Below are 18,929 nucleotides of genomic sequence, written 5' to 3' on the forward strand. Positions count from 1 at the left end.
TTGATCTATGATCAGCTACAATAAACAGACCCAAGGTAAGGACCCCCACAGCCACACCCTTTCCACCATTCTTGCAGATGGAAGAGCAACTTCCACTCTCCTGATTATAAACCATAACCCATAAAGCCTGCAAGGCCCCTGAGAAGAGGTTCATGGAGCTGACTTTAAACTGAAGTGCTCAAGGTCACCGAATTAGAGAATCATTGAATGGTTTGGGTTGGAAGGAACCTGAAAGATCATCCAGTTCCAACCCTCCTGCCATGGGCAGGGACACCTTTCACTAGATCAGGTTGCTCAGAGCCCCATCCAACCTGGCCTTGAACGCTTCCAGGGATGGGGCAGCCACAGCTTCTCTGGGCAAGCTGTGCCAGTTTCTCACCACCCTCACAGTAAAGATGACAGGTTTGACGCAGATGGGATGCACTGAGAATGTGGAGGGGCAAGAGTGGGTTGTTGAGGTACTGACACTTCAAATCTGAATGTATCCTAGGGTGCCCAGATAGCTTTTGGCTCTATGTGCAAAGTGCCATCCACAGCTGCTCCCAGGAGAGTGAAATTACATCTTTTCTTATGGTTTTTACCCACAAGGTGTCTTTGTGGGTAGACTAAAGTAATTTTTATAAGGTATGGATAAGAGAATACAAAACTCATACTGAGAGCAGCCACACAATTCCCCTTCCAGTAAAAAGACTAGCCATACAACTTGTTCTGGATCTTTTCAAGTTTGTAAGCATTAGCTGCTTAAGTTTCCAGTCAGCTATGCCTGTTAGCAATCAATCTCTTTGGTTAGCTATCTTGATTATCTTAACAGAGAGTAACCTCTGAGCATAGAAGGAAAAGAGAAAAATAGTGAATCAAATCAAAACCTCTTATGGGAGAAAAAGCAGTACTTCACTATTTGTCAAATGAACTATCTAGTTCTTGGGTTATTTTACCCATGGTGAGAAGAAGAGCAAGAAATTACAATTAGGAGGGGGAATACTGTCCCTAAATAAACAGATTATACAAATTGTGAGAACTTAAAGCTGTAATGCTTCAGATAACACAGGTGAAGCTAAGGGACAGACATGCCAATTACAGCGAATAATTCAGACCAGAGCTCAGACAAGTCCTGTCAGTTCTGCTCACTGCATCATATTTTAGAAGAGGAAAACTCTAATGCAATGAGAAATGTTGCATAAACTAGCTTTGGTAGCTGATAAGGTAGAAGGAAAGGCACCCCATTCAATCTATCAGCAAAGAGCTCTGCTGCAGACAAAAAAAAAAAAGCAAAGTCATCTTCCCTCTCCTGGGTATGGCCAAGGGAAAATGGAATTGCATCTCCTGAGTTCTTTCTTAAGTTGTTGAGTATGGCTGGGAAACATCCTTTATAGCAAAATCTTGTTTGTTTGCCTTGAAACCTTTTGATAAATATGTGATAGAAGGGCTGGCTGATGGAATTGCCTGTTGTCTGGAGGTACCTGATTTACAAACCGAGTTACCATAAACTGCCTCTATATTCAGGTAACAGCAGGTACATCCAGCTTGTGATGCAGACCACTGAAGGCAGGTGGTAGCCAGGTATCCATCCTCATGCTGTGAGCTATTCCTTTCTACCCCAGGCTATAAAAGCAGACTAAGATCCTAGTTTCTCCCCCACAAATGTTCCCGAGAGATGGACGTATTTGTCTTGGTAGATTTTGACTTGTTCCTCATCTTTTGAAGAGGTTCCTCTTCCCTGGAGTAGGACACTCACTCGCCTGCAGCAAACTTCACTATCATGCACAAGGGGATAGAGAAGACATCCCTCCTTCCCAAGCCTGATCCATCAGCCTTCAGACAAACTGCAGGAATGACCTGGAGATGGGCTGCATCAGAAGTGGCCAGGGGAGACCAGACTGTCAGCAAGCCCAAAGGCAGTACATAAATGTGTTCACTTACTGGTGAACCTGACCATGAAAGACCAGATTCCCAAACACTTCCTTGGGCTATGTTGGGTGCATGGTCTGTGGCGGAATATAAATGAATTCCCTCCCTGGTAGCCCCAAGAAACTAATTTAAAACCCCGTTGTCATAGATTGCTTTGGGGTGGAAAGGACCTTTAAGATCATCTAGTTCCAACTCCCCTGCCATGGGCAGGGATGCCTCCCACTAGTCCAGGTTGCTCAAAGCCCCATCCACCCTGTCCTTGAACACTTCCAGGGATGGGCTATCAAAAACTTCTCTGAGCAAATCATATCTTCACTAACTATCTTAATTTCTCTGCACTATTATATCACCTAGAGAGAGAAGGAGAAGGATGAGTTGTCTACATAGCTGCTCTGGGTGAGATGGCCACAACTCTCTAATGCTCTTTTTGAGAAAGCTCTTAGTGATTCTCAAACTGAAAAACCCTTTTGGAGAGCATCTGTCAAACACATTTCCAATTATCTCATATTATTCTGGACCTTTAACTCTCCCTGGTAAAATTCCCTTAAGGGAGTCAGACCTACAGACCTGTAGTCAGACCTATATCCCAGGAGCACTCGTCCACTTCACAAGTGTTGCATAAATGGGATTTCATGTCAGTCAGCTCCTTCTGGGAGATATGTTATTACTACTAAGCTAGCAGTCTTCCACTGCTGCATCCTTCCTTCTCCTCCAAAGCAGCCTGCTTAAAATTCCTCTGTATTTTTTTCCTGAATCAATCAATATTGTGGGTCATCTCAGCCTCCACAAAGAACCAGTGCTCCTCACAGACCCTCATAATTAGGGCTTGTTTGGATTTGAGCCTATCCCTTGTGAGCTCATTTGTGCAGGATGCTGGCTTGGAAATGGGCAGTTCTGAAAGCAGTCTGTATATCTCTGGCTCCTGGTTTGGATGAAGAACCAGCTTCACAGTATCCCCACAGCATTTTCACTATTTCCTTACGAAAAAGAACGTTAATCTTAATTTCCAGCCAAAGAAATGGCAAGGCCTTATTAGATGGTTGCTATTATTTCTTTTGTCTCTTAAAATGACTGATTTTAAAACCTGGGAAAGAAGGAAATAATAACATTGTTTTAGGCAAGACAGAATATGGAGCAGGTGCTGTATAAACTCCTCCACAATAAGACGACATTGTCTGGTCCAGAGGCTGTTAAATTGCTCCAGCCACAGGTGTGACTTCAGCACAATGTTCGAAAATCATTTCTGAAATAGTAAATTCAGAAATTTGCTCATTTAGATGAAGTTTTCTCCCAAAAAGTCTCCCCTCAAAATTTCAAAACAAGGAAACTTCCCGAGTGCAATCAGCATGCTGCCTGCCAAATCATTTCTGCTTGCCATAGGTCTCAGAACATGTATGTAGAACAAAACAACCTAATCAATCATATCGGGTTTCCTGCATTTGACTTTAAAAATCATGGTGAATAATGAGGAACTTGTTTGAAAGAGTTTGTATTGGTTTTTGCTGAAATTTTTACATCTATGTGTTCCCTCTTCTGACATTTTCTCCTAAAGAAGACCAGTTTCCCTGAGAGACTTCATGGCACTGAGTCTCCCTCTGAGTATAAACATGACAAACTGTTCTCTATTAAGTTCTTCAAAAACAACTTAAAAAAGAAAACCAACAGAAATTTTCCACTGTAATTGAGGGATTGTCTCCCTTTGCTTCAAGAAAAATATTTTGCAATGCCAGACTGAAAAAAGTCTGAAACTGATAAAAGCAGTCAAAGTCTGGGGTATGGCTGTTCTCCTAAGGTCTGTTTTCATAACTTTTAATTTTAATTTGAAATACAGAGCAACAGGGTTGGTATGGAAATTCTCTGCATATGCTGCCACTGTGAGAGAAACCACAACAATTTGCACTAAAGGCTGCTCTGATATGTCCATCCTCTAAAGAAATAATCAAAACTATGCATATGAGCTGGGCGAAGAAAAACTTTGAATCTCCTTGCTTAACTTGCAAATGTCATCATTTTGGGAAAAAAAATACTATATTATTGGTATATTAAGATGTCAGTAGTATATGCAAAAAAGTTGAATAAATAAAGACAGCCAAAAAAAAAGTGTGGGGAAGGCAGAAATATCCCCTCTTGTTATCTGCATCAAGCCAGCACTGAATATTTTGAAAGACAACAGTCTTAAGGACAACAGCTCAGAGTACTTCAAGTGTTTTTTATGGATAACTATAAAAAATTATCTATCTATCTAAACTATCTGTCTCAGCAGCAGAACTCAATGTCTTCACATCTACTTCTACTAGAATAAAATCTAACAGCAGCTAAGACAGATTTTTTCTTCCTTAGAAAGAAGGAAAGAAAAAAGAGATATAAACCACCACATAGAGAATAAATCTGGACAGGCAATAAAGAAGTGGAAACTTCATCACATTTAAGAGTTTTTGATGCATGATGAGAAAAACAAACACACTGGAGAAAACTTGCAAAACCAAATAAAAGCATGTAAAACATACATGTTCATAAATGTACAAAGAACCATAGATAAGGACATGGAGAAAAAGGGAAAGGAATGCCACTTACTGAGAAGTAAACCAGCAATTTTAATGACTTGTTTTTAATGACTAGACACAATTAAATGACTTGTTTACTTCAAAATTCACCAAGCAGAAGAGGAGACAGGTGCCATTAAGAAAATTTCTCCCCAGGAGTTACAGAGTCCTGCTGAAACTTCCAGTGAGATAGAATAAAATATAATACAAATGGGAATCAAAGACTTGCCAGAACTGACAAGCAAGAAATAAGACTCTTAGAGGATGCAACTAAAAGAATCCTCCTGGAATTCTAATAAAAGTGCTTAATTAGATGGGAAAGGCTCTTCCATTCATCTAGACTCGTTCACTATTAAATATTTAATGCACATACTCACACATACACATATTTTCCTTACAGCACTTTTCAATGAACAAAAGTAGGAGGTGATGAAAGAAATTTGAACTTCTTAATTTCAACTGCAGATACACTTCAGTTCATTCAGCTGTTCTTAAAAATACCAGAGCTCACCAACCATTTTTCCCAAGATGAATGAATTCTATGGATTTAGAATACAAAAGATAAAAAAGCAAGGGAATCTAAAACATTTGTCTCTAATTTGGCAATTCTATTGGATTCAAGCCAACAATATGAGCTCAGAGGTTCTTTTTTATTATAGTCTGCAAGCATCCATCAATGTAATATTTGGTACTAAGCCTGCAAAACCTTGCACATTACTAATACCACCTTAAAATCATAGGATGGTTTGAGTTGGAAGGGATCTTAAAGATCATCTTCCATAAGCAGAGACAGAAAATCTATTGCTTGTCAGAAAAGGAGCCACCAGCTCCCATTGGGAATGATGTAAAATGATGGCACAGGCTTGCCTTTCCAGTAAAGGTCTAAAAAACCTGATATAAAATTCATTGGAGACTGGTACAAAGCTCTGAGTCACAGTGATACAGACTGGAGGGCTGCAAGATGCTGATCAAAATCTAAGGGTTTCCCTGAGCAAGGAAACAGTGGAAATGGACCTTGGATACTGGTACCATTACTTTTAAAATGATGACATTACCACGTTTCTCATGTGACCCCTCTAAATCACAGATGACCAGGTGAGTTTTTACTGCATTTTTTAAAAGAACTTTTGTTTCTGGAGTCACATTTTGACCCCTAAAGAGACAAAGAGAGGTGATAGCATTCAGGTGATAAACATAACCATTTTAAAGTAATTTTCTCTTACTCATATAATTTTCTCTTACTCTATAGAGGTTTCTCAGCCAGCTCTGACCTTAGAGCTACTCAAGGCATGAGGTAAGGCACTGGATTTATCAGGATTTCACATGTATTTATCTACAACAGAGGCACAGAAATATGAAAATCTAAATACCTGGATGCTCTCAAGAAGGCTAGTCAGAATTGCAGCCAGCTAAAGATCAGCTATCCAAAATATGGGAAAAAAACACAGGTTGAAGAGAAACAACTTGGTAAGCACTGAGACATTTAATGAACTTAGAAGATTTTCACAGTCACGAGCCTGGGATGAATGCATGTGGTTCTTCACATGACTCCGCCCGTCGACAGCAAAGGATGTTTGTGATGAAACCTGAGCATTTTCCATCCAGCTGACCTTGTCTGACTTTCAAACACTAATAAAAATATAGCACCATGATGTGATGCCTGCAGAGAGCAATATGGGTTATTAGTACATAAAATGAGATAGAGAAATGATCTCCTACACCCAGAGAGAGCAGAAGTGCCTCGTTACAAACAAGACTTCACCGGCTGTTAGGTTGCACTTTTAATTGGGGCAAGAGATTGATTCTTGGGCTTGTGCTCTAAACTAATTTAACAGTCTGTGTTATTTGGTTTCAAAACAAACCAGAATGACTCAGTATTCTCTGTTTCTTTTTGGAAACTAAGAGTCTTTGAGCAAATCTTATTTCTTCTCTTGTCAACAGGGTAAGGAGATCTTGGAGGTTTGTGCGTAGGTTCTCAGGAGTATTGAAACACCCTTCTGAACAGCCTCTCACCACACAGATCGTGTCATCATCAGTTAAAATTAACAAGGCATACACTTTGTAGTGCCATTATTTCCATTTCTTGTCAACAGCGATATGATCACTTTTAAACAACACCACAACTGGCCTCATTTCAGGTACAGCTTAAAAGTGGATGGAAAAATACTCTCCTTATTCAAATGACAAGAATACCACTATGGCTCTGTGTTTCTGCCCCATAACAGATATGAATAAACCTCAAGCTGACAAGAAAGAGGAAATGCTTGCATTTGAAAGGGGGTGTAACATTTTCCTTCACAGCTCTTCATATGGAAGGCCTTTCATTCCTCTTATCTCCTTCTCATGTGTGGCATGGGAAAGCAACCTTTCCTATTCCTGTCTTATCTCCTCAAATTTTAAGTGGAGCACTCAATAAGTGTTAGGGTAAGGGGTGAAGAGGTATCAAGGCTGGTATGACACAGTCTGGGTGATCATACAGGTATTTTATCACCTTTGCCATAAAGACACTTGCTCAGTGGCTACTGTACCAAGGACAGCCCTGGCTGCAGCATTCATTCTCCACTCAAGGGGTCTTTCCTGCTTTTTAAAATTTCCCCATACCCTTCTTCCCCATATGTTCTGAACTCCCCAGGAGGGAAGGATGCCCATTTTGGGATAACAAGACATTTTTAGACTATTAAATTTGGTTAGTGACTACCTGTGCAGCAGTCACAGAACCAAGTAGGAAGGATAACAGGGAGCCAGCCATAGGACATGGCTCATGCAGAAGTGCTGTGGTACAGAATACATATTTCTCAGAGGTAGGGCACTATCCCGTTGTCAGTGACTGGCAGAGGTCCCTCTATAGCCCTCACTATGTAACCTGAGCCCAGGACCTGTTAAAACCCCCAACAGTGAGGAAATGCTTATAATCTTACAGATTTGGGTCCTCAAAACTGGCTTTTTTTATCAGGTGCCCACAAAAGAAACAAGCCTGTGTTTTGTAACATGCAGTGAACACTCTTTGTGCTATGTAATCAAACAGCAATGCACTGAGAGTTTAAGTAGACTGAAAGGGTTTATCACCCAACCACAGCAACAAATAATCAAGGCTCAGGCTGCAGGGTGTCTCCACAGCCCGACAGCAGCGGAGCAAAAACAGTTCCCTGGAGAAATGTATGTTTCTTGTTCCTATTCTAGTGGAAACTCCCTCCAGAACCTTGAATACTAGGGCAAAAATGCAAACAAAAAAATACCAATTCCCACTATGAAAATCCACCTACAGAACAATTTTGTTCCTGGGAAGGTGATGCATGGAAGCAGCAACTGTACAGGCTGTGGTTAGTTGCCTATTTGGTGCTATGCACCATCATTTTATACATTCTCTTTCATCCACCTTTATTTCCCTTTTCTGTCAAAACTCTGTACTAACTCAACCTCGCTGAGCATGAATAAGGAGGAAAACCCATGCCAAGGAGCCAGTTTTTGGTGACAGTCAGTGTTGGGATTTGCTTACACCCTCTGGCAGTGTCTATGGTTTGGAGGCTTACCACAGTCTGGGGACCAGAGGAGGTTCATTTGCTTTTAGATATGTGAACATTTCCAAATGCAGATGGGTTTCTCACCAGCAAAGCACATTTTATTCAAGAATAGAATTTAACAGGAGCCCTGCCTCCATTTCAGGGGGTGCTGTCTCAGAAAAACACTCTGGGAGAGTTTGCTTCAAACCTTTCTTCTTTCCTTTTTTTTTTTTTCCTGATGAGCCATAAACTGTTGACCTTTTCTGTAATGTAAGGAGGTTGGTTGCTGGGCTTTTCTCTGCTGAAGTGCTAACATCTGCATCTAACTGTTAATTACCCGAGATTTTTTTTTTTTTCAATCATTACTCTAATTCTTAATATCAAATCCTCCCCTCGGGGGACCATTCATTATTATTATCATTATACATGGTTTCTAAGGTGTCCACCCACATCACAACTGCTTCTGGAAGAAAGAAGCATGTGGTAAGAACTGCTTTGCCTACACAAGAAAGGAACATTTCACATTAAAAAGTGCCATGCAGTGACCAACATGGGTGAGCAAGTGGCAAATCCCCTGGGGAAATGATATGGTGTTGAGCTGCTGAAGTGTATTTCCTCCCACCAGCACAGCCAAGAGTCCTGCCTGAACTGCCTTCCCAGGCTGAGCTGCTTTCAACCTGTCACTGTTTGGAAGTGAGTGATGCTCAAATAGTGGCTTTGCTTAATGAAATGCTGGCTCTTTCTTTTTAAAGAGGTACAAAACGTATTCATAAGCAATAAGCTGGTATGTGATTTAACCACTATTTCGGTGATTTACAGAGTGTTTAATTCAGAAGATTATAAAAAGCGAGAAGCCAAACAGATCCATCAGGGCTTGAGCCAAATGCCAGTAAACTCAGATGAAAAACTCCTCTCCACTTCAGAGGATGCAAGGTCAGGTTCCACGATCAAGCTACAAAATTTAATTATTCCAAGGGCCGGTTTTCTGTTGTCAAAATGCAACTGAAAAAGCACATGACATCATGAGGATGTTCTTATTTATAGGCTGGCATAAAAGCCACCACACTGTGCAGAAGTGCCTTAATTAACTATATGCACTATCTCAAAATGTGATAAAAACTATAGAATGATAATTGTCAAAGAGGGAGGAGAGACAAGGAGGGGCAATAGCAGATCCTTCACGAACTGCAGAATATATTTTTCTACTTCTTTAACAAATTTCGCATTTTTATTTGGTTTTACATGCCTTTTTTATTTTATTTATATTTCAACCTGTACAGATCATTATTGGGGGAAAATATTCAGGTCCTCTAAGTAAAATTGAATTCGCTGAAAACAGATTCTATTAAATACTGTACTTTTTCCTCTTAAAATAATATGTGGGCACTAGTACAAGTTTATAAATACTAAAGAGTGAAAGTGTGTAGCACTCTCTACAATAATTATCACATATTGCCTCCATTGAGTAAGTACAATTTCTCTTCTTAAGAAATTTGCAGGTGGGGACATTGAGGCACAGGGGTTTTTTAATGCTACAGAGAAGGGACATAACAGGCCAGACCAAAATAAAATAGAACAGTCTTGGTCAAATGGGCAGGTGTCTGAAGTAGAGTCAGTTCCCTGATGTTCTTTTATCCATGATTTTAAATAAGGAAACACAATTTCCTTTTACTGTGAATGTGAAAATGGGAGCATGTGCAAGGGAAACCTTGTTGTCTTTTGAAATATTATACAATAGGATACATACAAAACTGATTAAGTTTTCTCTAATTAACTTTAAAGTCCATTTTTTTCTTGCCAGTGGCTTGCATAAAAGAAGGAGACAGGAAGAATAGTAAGAGCTTTGCAGAGAGATCTATAGACATCACTTTGAAAATTTACCCACAGTGAAGCACTGGCTCAGTTCCTCCCTCTGTTATCACTTCTGTGGATCTCCAGCACTTATTTGCACTCACTCCACTCATGGGACTTCTCTTGAAGTTACTGGAGCTCAGCATGGGGGCCACGTGCAGGATCTTCCAGACCCTCTGCAGTGTAGACAGGAAGAGCTGAACTGATCTCCATGAGTGCTCCTGCACTCTACTTACTCTGAGTACTACACGAATTTGGTAAGAAATACGGATTCTGCTTAGGAGTAACTGTGTACAATTCCCTCCTTCTCACACACAAAACCAGTGAGGAGTGGGAATAACTGCTGATTTTCTCACTGATCTCGGTAAGCCCATTTGGAAGCTCCCATTGACATGCCACAGCTGGATGTGCTAATGCCATGCTAGGAGCTCATATGAGGAGCCACCACTTGGCTGTGTCCAGAAGGAAATGGTTCATGCAGAACTGGGTGGCCACTAGGAGATCTGCAGAAATGGGCTTTTTTTAATGCTAGGCTTTATTTTACGGGATAGGAAGACAACTGTAAAAAGGTATAACGTTTCTGCTGGCCAGAGCAAAAAAATTAAATACAGAGGTATCCCCTTGGATATCAATCCAAAATTAGCTGTTGTTTAGGACCTGCAGTGTCAGATCAAACCAGTGGTCCAGCAGCACGCACTGGTGTAAAATGACCTTAACAGAGGTGAGGGAAATCCTGCAATTAGCTTAGGGGAACACTCTGGTCAGCCCTGGCCTGATCACAGAAACCATGAGCAAACTAAGCTTTTTCCCTTATTTCAGTGAAGGATACGAATGACTAAGATAATCCATATTGGACTCAGTAGCAGGAAGGTTATTAAAAACCAGAAGAAAATAAAACAATTTTCCATGCCCAGGTTTCATAAGTAAGCTGTTGCCTGCATTGTACTGCTAAATTTTTAATTTTCCAAAGTCAGGAAGAATAATATTAGGAAATAACTGTATATGGTATTGGTGTTCCACTTTTCCCCAGTGCTTTGCAGGAGAGCTCCCTGTTCCACATCTGGACCTGCAGATGCTATCGCAGTGCCTATAAATTACAGCTGGCTGGCAATTACAATTCAGTGAGTGAAACTGTGGGGTTGTGAGAAGAGCTTTGCAAAAATATTTATAATGGAGACAGCTGCAAGCAGTTATCGGCAGATATATCTGGAAAGCAGCAGCGTTCAGAGGGGAACAGATGGGACAGGATGGAGGTGTTCATCCCGGGAAACGTGAGGCTGGTTCCACTAGATGGCACCCGGCGCCAGCATCGCGTTTTTGGATGAGCAGCGGGAGAAAAATGGGTGACACGAAGGAAAGCTGAACTGAACATAACCCCCTACACACCTCCGCCCAGGAAAATGAGAACTGCGGATCTCAGCCGGCTCCCCCTGTGGAAACTATAAACCACGGGCCATTGAAAGCAGAAGGCAAATGTGTCAAACCAGTAGGGGGTCCTACCCTGAGTTTACCAAGAGACTGTGAGAAAGCTGAAATAACAACAAAGGAGATATTAAATCTGTGCAGTCTCTGTCTTCCACCTCTGGCTTATTTTAATTTTTAAATCAGGTCTTTTGAGTCTACGTTACTGGCATCTATTAGTTGTCCCATAGAGAGACAAATTGTGCTGCTACCCTTATGTGGGGAGTTTATTTCGACAACAGCTCTTACGGAAAAATATTGCAGTCCTGTATAAAATGCTGTTTGGGAACATATGTGCTAAAGACATACCCAAACTGGCTTGTCAAACTTATTGAGAGCTCAAAGTGAAATCTGGAAAACATTGGTGTGAGCCCCTTTTGACTTCAGACAAAGCCTGATTCTGGAGAGCCTGCAGAACACAGCAAAAATAATTAGAAATTTGCCTTTAAAAAACAATTTATGCTGGCAGATTAATGTCATGTTATTTAAAAAGTGATGCCACAGATTAGGTTAATTGGCTTCCTTATTAGTTAGCCTCAGCAGGGGTGTAGCAAGGGCATTAGTGGGTACAAATCCTAAATTGTTTGATGAGGCAGATCATAGCTGAGGATGAGGAACAGGGTAGAGATAGCACAGGGAAAGTCACACTGTCACAGGCTGTTTTCAGGAATGAGTGTCTGACGAGCAGGAGGGCTACTGGGGAGGGGAGTGAGTTTGTTCACCAGCAGTCACCGCTGAGCTGGAAGTATGCAAAGGGGCCAGGGGCACACTCTGATGTGGTATAATGGTGGTGCCTACTTGCAGAAGAGGATTAATGCATGAAAAAGTTTGTAAAAATGGTGAAGAGGTTGTTACTCAGTGCAGAATTTTGACACTCCTATTACTGTCAGGTGGAGAGCAAGGATGCTGCTTGTGCATTGCAAATTTCATTGTCACCAAAGAATCTGGAACGTCAAACTGAATTGAATGTCAAACTTGTGCTGTGTCAGTGTGCTTGGTCCTGCCCTTAACAACCTTCCTCCACACGCATCCATCAGAGCAATATTCCTGTGTTAAATATGAAATAGGTGATGAAGAGATTTTTACCCCTTCATCCAGCAGAGGTTCTACTTTCAAATGATGTGTTTCACCACCTATTACATCATGTTCACCTGCTCCACCTGTCCTCTGTCTTCATGTATCACCCTAAAATACAAGCAGAACTCCATAGGAACTCAAATTCCAGGAACATGGTAACGTGCCACCCTTTCCACCACTCACATGCACTTGAAAGATCAATGCAATTGTTACTGGACAATATGGTTTGCAATGCCTGTGTATGTGATCCCTCCAACCCTTTCCTGCTCATGGTCTCCTGATCCATCATGCTGTGGGGACACCAATGCCTGACACATCAGTGTGCCTTCTGGTACCTTCTCACTTTCCAGATCTTCCTCTTGTGCTGGATACTTCTCCCCTGACTCACCCAACCCCCTGCACCACTGCCCAACCAAACAAGAAGAGCAAGGGGAACCACGGCTGAGTGTGCAATAAAGTTGATGCTGGGAGGAACAAGGAGCTGGTTGTCAGGGACAAACAAAGATCATGCAGTAGTAGAAGACAGCTGGACCACTGTATTGTTATTATTTTAGCATTTCTAATACATACTATGCATGATACTTCTATTTTTTCCACCTTTGTTTTGTCTGGAATAGAACTGTGCTGTCAGTCAAATCTTTCTGCTCTTAGCAGGTTTGCTGGAGATACAAAGCTTATGTGCTCATACTGGGTCTTCATCCTGTTGCTGAACACCCTTTCAACCCACAAGCTACTTCTCAGATACATTGCCAGAAAGATGGAGTTTTCAAAAAATAAATAAATTGAGTAAATTCATGGGAAAAAAATCCCAAATCAACTAACCAACCAAGCAACAAATAACCAAACCAACTCAAACAAAGCAAACAAACAAACAAAGAAAAATCAAACCAACCTAACAAACAAAAAAAACCAAACCAAAAATAAAAGCAAAAACCAAAGACCAAATTGAGGCAGGGAAGGGAAGAGACTGAAGTCTAGAGCATCCCACATGAACACTAGAGCGTTAACATGGTTAATGGTGATAAATCTCCTAATTCCCGTGTTCCAGCCATATATGGAAACAATTTAACCTCAAGCTCATAATTTTCTGTGGTGAGTCAATTAGAAGCTGCAAGCTGCAGGGAAGCAGGCTGCACGAACTCCAGGGCTCACGGATTTTAAAGTATGTATGTCTCTAGTACACACTTTTTTGTACAAAGTATTATTTCCCCGTCACTAAACAGAAGCCAAAGGAAGTTATTTTAGCTTTGTTGTTGTTTTTTCAGGTTTTTTTTTCTTGTCGGGTTGCAGGTTTTTTGTGGGTTGGTTGGTTCATTGGTTGGTCAGTTTTTTTCCTGTTGGTTTTGTGTGTGTGCACATGTGTGTGCACGTGTGTGTGTGTGTGTGTGTGTATACAAGTGTTCTGAGACAAATCCTTGAGGAAAATCTGAATGTAGCTAGTATTTTTATGACGAAAAAATGCTGAGAGGTGTCTTTATATCTTGCCATTGTATCTCTGTACTCCATCATTAAACCCACTGGTTACTATACAAAAGAAACTGCATTCGAAAGAGGACAGGGGAATCAAAAATGTAGGTGTTGCAGTGTCCGACTTCGAGGACTTTTCCTCTTAAGACATCACACCTGTGTAAAAAAAATCTAGTTCCCCTGAGGACTGCCCAGGGAAAAGGTTGCTGATCCACAGTATACAGGCACAGTGGGAGCTGCCTACAGAAAACAATAGGAAACACTGGGCACACAGGCATGGCCAGGATCCTGCCTTCTCCCAGGGGCAAAGCCCTGGCCCATGGAGGCAGAAATCAACAGGACTTTAGGACGTGATCCAGTGTTTTCCTAAATCAGAGACACAGCAATCCATTTAATACAGCAGTATGGGTGAGGGAGAGTGGATAGAAACTAAAAGGGGAAGTTCAGACTGGATACAAGGAGAAACTTTCTCCCCATGAGACAGTCAGGCAGCAGGGCAGATTGCCCAGTGAGGCTGTGCAGTCCCCATCCCTGCCAGTTTTCAAAATCCATCTGGATAAAGCTCCTAGTAACCTGTTCTGAGCAGGAGGTTGGACCTTGGAAGAGTGTTTCCATCCTGATTTATCTGGTAATCCTATGATCACCCTGTGCATAAACCAGGCAGACTTTTTTAAGGTTTGCATGTTTTGCCATCTATTGCAAAGATCCAAAACACCTACTATCTGTTTAGCCATAATGTATAATAAGGGCAACTTAGTGAAGAACCTTAGCAAGTACTAAAATGATATTTTTTACAACCACAATCATGCACAACGCTCTACAGAAATGGCAGAGCACAACTATATTGTCCCTTTTTACCATTTCTGCACAGCTATTGCCACTAAGATACTTAAAACACACAACCTGGCACCAGCTTCCTGGCTTTTAGCTTTGTATTTAACGACAATGAATTGAGGAATTTTGCTGTGTAACTTCTGCATATCCACTGGTTCTGTGGAAATGTCACTCTGAAACACCACGTACCATCATATGCCTACATGTGACTTATTGGTATGGTGGCATCCCACTCCTGACTGTTGGGCCAGTGCTTAAATTGTATGTTTGGTTTTTTGTTGTTTTTTTTTTTTTAAGTATCTTTTAAGTGAGAAGAAGGTAGAAACTAAGGGCTAAATTCTAAAGAAATAACACAGGTGAGAGGAGTGGTGGGGTGATGGAGTTGGAGCCACAGGTAGCCTGCAGCCCCATGAAGGCAAAGCATAGAAAGGGGGGATTTAAAAAACTGCAACAAATCAATGCTAAAGAATCAAAGAATCATGGAATGATAGAATGGCTTGGGTTGGAAGGGACCTTAAAGACCATCTAATCCCAATCCCCTGCCATGGACAGGGACACTTTCCATGAGACCACGTTGCTTAAAGACCCATCTAACCTGGCCCCTGGAACACTTCCAGGGATGGGACATCCACAAATTCTCTGAGCAACACATCCCAGTGCCTCACCACCCTCTCAGGAATAATTTATTCCTAATATCAAATGTACTCTTTTTCAGTTTGAAGCCTTGTTTTGTCACTCCATGTCTTTGTAGAAAGTCCTTCTCCTTCTGACTTGCAGGCCCCCTTCAGACACTGACAGGCTGCAATAAGGTCTCCCTGGAGCTTTCTCTTCTCCAATGCTCTGGTGAGTGGCCACCACGGCTCTCAGCCAGACGCCACCTCATCTGTATTCTAGACAAAAACTTGAAATTTGGATTATGAAATTCATGTAGTCTGACTCTCTGGGGAAGCTGACCACTTCTGCTTCCAGACTTTGTCATCTTTTGCACAACACACAGCTCAGTGGATGCTGCAGCTGAAAGCCAGACCATTGCAAAGGGCTGTCACTGGAAACCATTTGTCACAATACATGTTGTTTTGCAGGATTCTTAATGGCTGAGTTTTAAAATGAAGACACTGAAAAGTTGCTTACCCATGAGGTATTTTGCTGAGGACATAATACGCTGTATATGAATGCTGATACACCTGCAAAATGAAATTAAGAAAAAGACAACAAAAGAAAAAAGAGATTAGTAATTGACACCTGTGTTAATAAGGCTCTTTTTCTACAAAAATGATCTGGCATAAATGGCTGGGAAGCTCTTATAAACACTTCAAAATCTACAGCAAAAAAGAACAATACATTAATCCACTCAAAGCTGTTGTGTGTTCTTTTCATTTTGCACTTTATACAGTGTTTGGCAAATCGTATACACCCAGACGTTCGGTGTCGTTACCATGGCTACCAGGTCTTTGATTAAACTGGGGGCACACGGGCTCTGCAAAGGCTAAATATAGAACAGTCATTAATGAGGACACCTTGGTCAGCTGGAGACATTCTCCATCATTATAACTAGACACAACAGGGATATAAGGCATATTTTTTGCTTTATTTCCACATAAATGAAACAGGGAGTGATGCTAGCTGATCTCAGAGAGGGCTGTCAGACCCCTGTCAGTCAGCAAATAAAACTGTATCGACTCAGGGTATAAAGCTGACCTCGTGTTTCTGTGACCTGCTAAATTGCATGTTCATACCAATCTGTGCTCTTTGGGCCTTGGGGAGGAGCTGGTCAGCTTGCACAGCAGCTCAGCACAGAGGGGAGAGTTTATTACTTATTTTCTAAGTAGTAAATAATAACAACAGAGTCAATGTCAGCGATTTAAGAGTTGCTGATTTTCCACTAGTGACAGAACAGTCTCTAACAGTGATCAGTGATTGCCCAAGGTGGGCAATGCTGAACAACACAGAAGTCAGGGCCCTGGTGTGAAAGGTCTAAATATGAATCACTTTATACAAATTTATACAGGCAAGCACTTTTGCAATTCTGTTCTGTTACTGTATGCTACTAAATAAATAAATCAATCTCCTAACAGACAAAGGAGAAACTTCTTGAATACTTGCTTCACCATTCAAATTTGTCTGATCAAAATAATTTTTCCTACGTTCCTATGTTTTTGCACAAGTATTTCTTTTTTTATGCCAAGAAACCATGAGATGAGATGTCCTGGATGATGCTGCCAGCCTCAGCAGGGGCCATCCCAAGCACTTCACCAGCATCACAAGTAAGCATGACTCACTACCCATCACTCTTGAGGGTAAGCCTGCACAGTGGTGTCTATAACAGGCTTACAAGTTTTGGGGCCTCAGTAAAGAGACAGGAAAACACAAGGCACATCATTCATATCAAAACAAACTTCTCTGTTGCAATCTGAGTCCAAACACTAAATCCTCACACTTCTGAATTAGCTCCCTGAAAAACAGGCATAGAGGTGAAAACACTGGATTTTTATGGAAGAAATGCAGAGACTGATGCCAGATTGATGTGATTCCCTTCTTCCCTGTGCAGTTCACTCCCTTTATTACAAGGACATCATGAGGTCATATCCCAAAATCCTATTTCCTTTTAGGCATTCAGGTCCATAAAGACTCCTCCCTCAAGGTGATTCTCTGTGTGTTGATATCAGGGAAGGTCTAGGAATATAATAAAATCGGAATTCACTACAAGCTAGCATTTATTTTAGTACAAGTGTCCTTTCTAGATCCACCTGTTTCAGCTGATGTCAAATAAATTACCATTTTCTCACCCTCATTCAATCATACCAAAGAGCTCTTGAATCTTATAATGCTGATACCTGAGACCTGGCTGATGCATCTGGCCTTAGTGTTTATTCCCGCTTTGATGGAGTTCTAAAACCAATACATTTCTTAAAGAAAAAGCACTGGAGGACTAAATTTGTCTATAGATCTGAAAAACCTGGTAAAATGTTGTCACTAAATACTGAGCTACTTTTGTCTTCAAATATCCTGGCATTAGGATGTAGAAAATGATGTAGATATATAAATTTTGATCTGAGGCCAGGACTGTTATTCAAGGTTATAAGCCAGGCTTTGTTGTCAGATATCAGAGACATAAGCCAGCCCCAAAAATGAGTATGAACAGATGCCTTCAGGTAAAAACAGAAAAATGTGGCAGGCTGGAGGGAAAAGAAACATCCAGGGAAGTTTTGAGCAGGGCATCTGGTACAGAGTCCTATAGCCATGCTGGAGAGTTCAGAGCTGTCTCAGAGCCCTTAATGGAGACAGGTAAAATATTTTCTTTGCTGAAATAGTTTAGGATTGAAAAAGTTGTGGGACACTCAGAGAACTCCTTTATTTTGTGGATGTCATTTGTCGTCATCTCTGGTCTTTGGCCAGACTCTAAAATAATCTCACACCGGCTATGCTATAGCATACAGTCTTCAGTTTTGCAGCTGGCAGAGTTCACTCACAGGAGCAATGCTTTCTCAAATAAATCCCTAAAATCAGTAGGTTTGCTCATAAAAACAAGAACTGCTTGTATGAGCAAAGATTTCAAGATCAGACATTTATTATCATTACAGTTGTGAAGAACACAAGTGCACACAGCTCAGAAGTCCTTCTCAGCCTTACTATTTCAAACCTACTTGGAAAACACACTGCAAGCAACCCTCCTAAGCAGACAAGAATCCAAGAGAAACATAATTTATGTCCTTCTGAGAAATGAAATGGCTGCTTTCCTCTTAGATATGCAAACCAAACAAAGTTAATTCAACCTTTTGAGAGGATGACTATGTCTGCTTAATATCACAACTAAAATTTCTGCTGGGGTCAAGGTGAACTAGGCTATTCCCTTACCAGTAGGAAAACCCCACAATAGGGAAAAATGCAGGGAAGAGATGAGCATTCTTCTGAAATTCAAAGCCAGGCCTCAGACACTGGACAGTGCTTAAAAATTAGCCAACAAAAATAGCTGTATTAACTCTCTGTGTTGCCCTTCTCTATCAAAGGATGTGGTAAAAACCACTGCACTGATTTGATGCTCTTATCCCTGATTTTTGGCCGGATCCCAGAAGCATACAAGTCCTCTCAGTGCAGAGGCATATTTGAGGATAGCAGAGTTTTCGGCAGCATTTTCGCTCTGTAGCTTGGTGTGCCAAGTCACCCCATCAGCATAAGTTAGAACAGGTTTGAGGTGGCTCTGGAGGGCTCCAGGTATTACCAAAATTGGGTCACAGAAGCTCCCATGCCAGCTGTCACCAACAAGTGCTGTAAAAGTCATTATACTAAA

The 18,929-nt window shown here is 41.2% G+C and overlaps 1 protein-coding gene across 6 annotated transcripts in view; it reads right to left on the reverse strand.

The window, feature by feature from the left end:
• Positions 1–18,929, reverse strand: part of DPP6 (dipeptidyl peptidase like 6) — a 547,706-nt gene that overhangs the window by 103,788 nt on the left and 424,989 nt on the right. For all 6 annotated transcript variants that reach the window (XM_027686849.1, XM_027686850.1, XM_027686845.1 and 3 more), the window contains exon 6: positions 15,773–15,825. In XM_027686849.1, the coding sequence (XP_027542650.1) occupies positions 15,773–15,825 (53 nt within the window). The remainder of the gene's footprint in view (positions 1–15,772; positions 15,826–18,929) is intronic.

Source organism: Neopelma chrysocephalum, unplaced genomic scaffold (genome assembly GCF_003984885.1).
Source record: "Neopelma chrysocephalum unplaced genomic scaffold, ASM398488v2 Primary Assembly neopelma1_72, whole genome shotgun sequence".
Classification (NCBI taxonomy): Eukaryota; Metazoa; Chordata; class Aves; order Passeriformes; family Pipridae; genus Neopelma; species Neopelma chrysocephalum.